The sequence below is a fragment of the Dermacentor albipictus genome, chromosome 7, assembly GCF_038994185.2.
Source record: "Dermacentor albipictus isolate Rhodes 1998 colony chromosome 7, USDA_Dalb.pri_finalv2, whole genome shotgun sequence".
NCBI classification, from domain to species: domain Eukaryota; kingdom Metazoa; phylum Arthropoda; class Arachnida; order Ixodida; family Ixodidae; genus Dermacentor; species Dermacentor albipictus.
The window spans coordinates 120983844-120989470 of record NC_091827.1 but is presented as its reverse complement, the minus strand read 5'-3'; the positions used below and the strand labels follow the sequence as shown (position 1 = coordinate 120989470).

General features: G+C 65.7%; 1 protein-coding gene across 1 annotated transcript; it reads left to right on the top strand.

Annotated features, from left to right (window-relative positions):
* The first annotated feature begins 181 nt into the window (after positions 1 to 181).
* Positions 182 to 5246, top strand: LOC139047918 (uncharacterized). The gene is made up of 2 exons (XM_070522092.1): positions 182 to 1398; positions 1457 to 5246. The coding sequence occupies exons 1-2, from the start codon at positions 182 to 184 to the stop codon at positions 5244 to 5246; spliced, it is 5007 nt and encodes a 1668-aa protein (XP_070378193.1).
* The last annotated feature ends 381 nt before the right edge of the window (positions 5247 to 5627 follow it).

Sequence of the window (5627 nt, the reverse complement as noted above, 5' to 3'; positions counted from 1 at the left end):
GGAAAGCTCGAGCGCCATCTCTCGGCACCCCGCCAAGCTGGCCGCCGCGTCCTTCGAGCCCCCTCCACGCGAGGGCGCGCCCGACTCCTCCCTCGGAGCGTCGTCTGCTCCGGACGGCGGCGCGCGTCCGGCAGCATCGTCTGCTAGCGAGCCAGCTGGGAACGAAAGCGCCACCGACGCTATGGAGCTGGCGGACGAAGCTGATGCCTCACGGCAGAACCGCGAGCACCCGGCGGCGCAATTTCTCAAGGGCCCGCCACGCCAGCCTGCCTCGCGGCCGAAGCCCAAGGGGAAGAACCAGCAGCGCAAGCACAGGAAAGCACCTGCTGCTGTAACACCTTCGCCAGCCGTTCCTGCGGGCGACTCGCTGCACTCACCGGCCACTCCCAACATCCCTGTGGCGGCACTGCAGAGTACGACGCCACCTGCCCGCGAGCTGAACGCAGACGACTTCACCTTGGTGCGGTCGAAGAGCGATCGGCGGCGTGCCCGGGCACTCGAGACTGCGGCGATCCCCGTGGACCCTGCGGTCGTCGGTACGGTGCTTTTCCGCCCCTCGGCGCCCGGCGGAGCCTTCAAGGGAGCTCCGCGCCTCGAACTCGCGGCGACCCTCTCATCGCGGGCTGGTGTTGCTGCGGTGCGCGTCAACCACAGGCGCAACATCGTGGCCGCGGACACCACCACCCGAGAGTGCCAGGAGGAGCTGCTGGCGATTACCGAGCTCCGTGGAATCTCGGTGACTGCTAGACTGCCGGCCGTACGCGGCCAGAGCACCGGATACCTGCACGGGGTGGACGGGCTACCAGAGGATGCTGACCTGCTGGGAGCCATCGTGTCGAGCGTTCCTGTGCTGTCGGCGACGCGCGACGGGAGCACCGTGACCATCCGGTTCGCGGGACCGGTTCCCCCAGAACGCCTGAGCCTTTACAAGCTTGGCTTCAGGGTGAGGCCGGCCAGGCCCCGCCCGGTGCAGTGCCGCCAGTGCGGCCGCTTCGGGCACGTGCTGGAATCCTGCAGCTGGCCGTCCGACTGTATTTCCTGCGGCAGGAGTCATGAGAAGGGCGCCTCCTGCCAGACGGTTCGCTGCAGGAACTGTGGCGGCCCCCACAGGGCCGACACTCCCGCCTGCCCGAAATGGCAACAGGAACGACAGGTGGCAACCATTATGGCCTCATCCACAGCAGCACTGTCGAGGCGTGCCGTCAGGGCAGCGGTCCGGGAGGAGCAGCAGCCATCAACCTCGGCGCGGTCGTATGCGAGCGCTCTGAAGGGCCCCAGCCCCGCTCCCAAGCGTCCAGTACCAGCCCCTCGAGCCCCCCGCCGCCAGGAGACACAGAATCCTGCCCCCCCTGGCCAGACTACAGTGGATCAGCTGGTAGCAAACCTGCTGCTCACCATGCAAGCAGTGAGCACCATGCTGCCAGCTGACCACCCGCTCCGAGCCATCTGCCTGCAGGCAGTGGCTTCCCAGCAGCCGCCACACCATCATGGCCAGTCGCACTGCTAAGGGTCGGCCGCGCATCCTACAATGGAATTGCAACCACCTGCTGTGCCGACACGCCGAGCTGGTCGCCCAACTGCCTCTGCACGACTACGATATCCTCGCCTTTCAGGAAACGTATGTGCGTGCAGAGGAGGTTTCACTACCGGGCTACATCGGCTACAGCAGTGCGACTGAGTGCGCCTTGGCAGAATGCACATCGGCACCCTGTTGTGACAGCAGCCACCCGTGCGAGCGCCCACGCGTCGCGTTGTACATTCGCGCCGCTCTCCCGCACGTACTTATAGACACGACGCATCTGTGCAGCTCTGTGGTGGAGTGCGTGGCCGCGACTGTGCGCGTACAGGGCACCGACACTTCCGTCGCGTCCGTATACATCCGCCCCGATAGCGTCGGCCGCCGCCACCAGCGCGACTCCGCATTTCTCGCGCGCCTGACCGCATCTCTCACGGCGGACTGTGTTGTGTGCGGTGACTTTAATGCTCACCACCGCGGCTGGGGAAGTGCTACGTCCGATCAGCGGGGAAGGGCCCTCTTCGGTGCCGCGTCTTCACTGGGCCTGTACGTTATAAACGACGGGAAGCCCACGTTCGTGCGCCGCAGTGGGGTATCATCAGCGATCGATCTGGCACTTGTCTCGGAGCGCTGCTCATACGTGTGGCAGCGCGCTCCCGACACTGCCGGATCGGATCACTACCCAATCACCCTGGCTCCCACCTCTCCCAGCCGCGGTGTCACCCGTACGTGTGTGGTGGTGCGGTGGTCGGTGTACCGCGATTTGTGCCGCGAGTGGTCGCGTGACACTGATTTCTTCGAGCACGTCGCGGAGTGTGCGAGACGAGCGTCGACGCGTGCGGTGGTCCCTGCCGGTTCTCCCACACCGGACATCAAACTACTGAACCTTCGCGCCGCCCGCCGCCGCGCTGAGCGCCGTGCCATACGCTCGGGAGACGCGTCTGACTGGACGGTGTATAACAGACTCGACGCGGTGTGCCGACGACATGCGAAGCGGCTGCGCCGCCGAAGTTGGGCACGACTCTGCTCGTCGCTCGCTGACCCGCGCAACCAGCACCGAGGCTGGCGCATCATGCGCGCGCTGGTCAATCCGAAGACTCCTCGCTGGCCGGTGCTCGCCATCGCTGTTGCGCGCGGCATCACCGAGATGGCGCTCGCGGAGCTCCTCGCCGACTCGTTCGCTGCCGTCGCGGTCTCCACTCCACCCGGCGTCCCTGCGGTTGCATTGCGGGCGCTCTACACGGCTGTGTTCGTGAGAGGGGAATGTCGCGCGCATACCGCGCGGGCGATTGACAGCCTGTGCAGCGACGACTTCACCTTTCACGAGCAGCAGCGCGTCCTGTGCCGCAGGAGGCGCCGCAGCGCCCCCGGAGCAGATGGTGTCACACACCAAATGCTCCGAAACCTGGACGACGACCACCGCCGGCATCTCCTGTCCGCCTACAACGCCGTGTTCCGCGAGGGCTGCCTGCCGGAACCCTGGCGCTGTGCTGTCGTCGTGCCGGTGCTGAAACGCGGCAAGCCTGCACGCGAGCTCGCCTCCTACCGGCCCGTCTCGCTGACTTCGGTGCCGGGAAAGACCATGGAGACGATGGCGCTCTCGAGGTTGCAGTGGATCGCGCGGGCCCGCGGTGCCCTCCCACCCGAGCAGTGCGGCTTCCGAGCACACCGGTCGACTGGCGACTGCATCGCTGCTGTTGTCGGCACGCTCGAGCAGGCCAGGCGCGATGGAGAAGCTGCCTTCCTCCTTCTCCTCGACGTGCGTAGCGCCTTCGATGCGCTCCCGCACGAACCGATCATCTCGGCTGTTGAGGCTCTCGGCGTGGTCGGCAACCTGCTTGCCTACATCAAGGCTTTCCTCGCCGACAGGACATTCGCCGTCCGCGTGGGCCGCGCAACCAGCTCGCCACGACCAGTGACCACCGGTGTGCCTCAGGGTAGTGTGTTGAGCCCTTTTCTGTTTAACCTCACCCTCGCTCCCATCATTGAGTGCATACCGAAAGGTGGTCGCTTCCCTGTGCGTGCTCTTGTCTACGCGGACGACGTCGCCCTCTACGTGCGGGGACCGAGGAATGCCATGGCCGAGATGCGTCGCGAGCTGCAGGAGGCTCTCGACTCCGTCGCCGGCTTCCTACGAGCGATCGGACTACAGCTGTCGTCGACCAAGAGTGAGGCGTTCATGGTGCACCCTCACGCAGCCACGCGACGCTACACCGGCCGCGTCCTCGTGGATGGTGTGCCACTGAGTTGGCAGCCGACGGTGCGATACCTCGGCCTCACTATCGACCACCGCCTCACTTGGGTTCCGGCTGTGCGGCGCCTGCGAGCCGAAACGCTACGTGTTGAGTGCGCGATACGCCGGCTACTCGCGCGCGGAGACGGCAGCCCTCCATCGTTTGCGGCCAACATGTACCGTGCGCTGGCGCTCTCGCGGGTGTTTTACGCGTTGCCACTGTGCAGTGTGCGCGATTCACAGTGGCGCAAAATCGATGGTGATCACCGCAGAGTGCTACGCATGTGTCATGGTTTGCCGCGAGCATCACGAGTGGCGGAGACCCTTGCGGAAACCGGCGCATGGCCTCCCTCATTGACGGCCGATCTCCGCGCGCTCGGCCACATCGAGCGCCTCTCCAGCACCCCAGACGCGAGCCCCATCGTCTCGCTACTACGGCAGCTCCCAGCATCCCGTATGGGCAAGATGCTCGAGCTGTTCGAGGCGATTGTGGCTGACCCGCCGGCTCCACCACCAGACTGGCCGCCACCGAGTCTCGCCGTGCCCCTGGACGTGTGTCTCGAACTGCCAGGCGTCCGCTCCAAGCACCGCACGCCTCTCTGCGCCATCGTACAGGAGGCTGCAGCGAGGATAGAGGACGACCTGGCAGGGAGAGCGCACCTGTACACGGATGGCTCGGTACTCGAGGACGGCTCCGCGGCTGCTGCCTGCTTCGCCCCGAGCCTCACCATCGAAAGCCAGTGCCGCCTGCCCTGCCGAGCCACTTCCACCACTGCTGAGCTCGTGGGACTGCACCTGGCTGCTGACGCGCTTGAGCAATCGCCGCACATCACTCGAGCGGCGATTCTAACCGACTCAAGGCCCGCACTGCAGCAGCTGCTACTGGAGGAACGCGCCCCACTGCTCGCTCAGCGTGTTGCGTGCAGACTGCACGCCTTGCAGCAGCGGGGACTGGACCTACGGCTGCAGTGGGTGCCGTCGCACGTTGGCGTCGCCGGTAACGAGGCCGTTGACAAGCTCGCGCGACGCGCACACGATGTCAACACGCCGATCACACGGCGGGTCAGCTCGTTCGACGCCGCGCGCCACCGGATCCGCCGACAGCTCGCCCTACGCCACCCCGACGACCGGGTTGCGCGGGGACGCCCGCCACGCCATCTCCCGGAGGCCGGCTTCACTAGAGGCGAGCGCGCCTTCCTCCTCGCCTTACGGACCCGCTCCGTGTGGCCCGCCGAGAGGAAGCATCGTCTGCTACGAGCCCCCTCTCCCCTCTGCGAGGACTGCGGCGCGACCGAGACGCTGGAACACTTGCTGTGTGAGTGTCCTGCTCTCTCGCCCGCCCGATCTGCTCTTGCGCAAGTGTATCGTGTGCTAAACCTACCGTGTGCTACGCTCGACGACTTGCTGCATCCCTCGGGGTGCATCTCACAACACAGGCGCCTTTTCCGCGCGCTCTTGGCATTCGCCGAGGACGCGGCGCTTCGAAGCCGCCTGTAAACGTGCCCCACCCACGGCCTTACCGCTGCGGCTGCCGCCGCCGCGCTTTTTATCTTTCTTTCTCTCTCACCTATCTTTTAATTCCCCTTTTCCCCTTGTGCAGTGCGGTTGAGGTGTCCTCCGCGGAGAGACAGTTACTGCGCTGCACTTAATCCCCACCTTTCAATTTCCCCTTCTCTCTAGAATCTCTTTGCGAGGTCCCGTCAACACCACCCTCCCGCCATAAAAGCGCGGCGCACGCGACCGGTCGCGCGTATTCCGATCTCGTTTGTTCGGCTACTGACACTGCCGCGATGCCTCCCCAGCCCAGCGGTAAGGCCGTGAAGAAGGCCGGCAAGGCGCAGAAGAACGTGCGCGCCACCGACAAGAAGAAGAAGAAGC

Excerpts from the sequence above, each read along its gene's own strand:
- LOC139047918 (XM_070522092.1), top strand. The coding sequence starts at position 182 with ATGGAGCTGGCGGACGAAGCTGATGCCTCACGGCAGAACCGCGAGCAC. Across the intron at positions 1,399-1,456 it reads GCAAACCTGCTGCTCACCAT|GCAGTGGCTTCCCAGCAGCC; the intron begins GCAAGCAGTGAG and ends ATCTGCCTGCAG.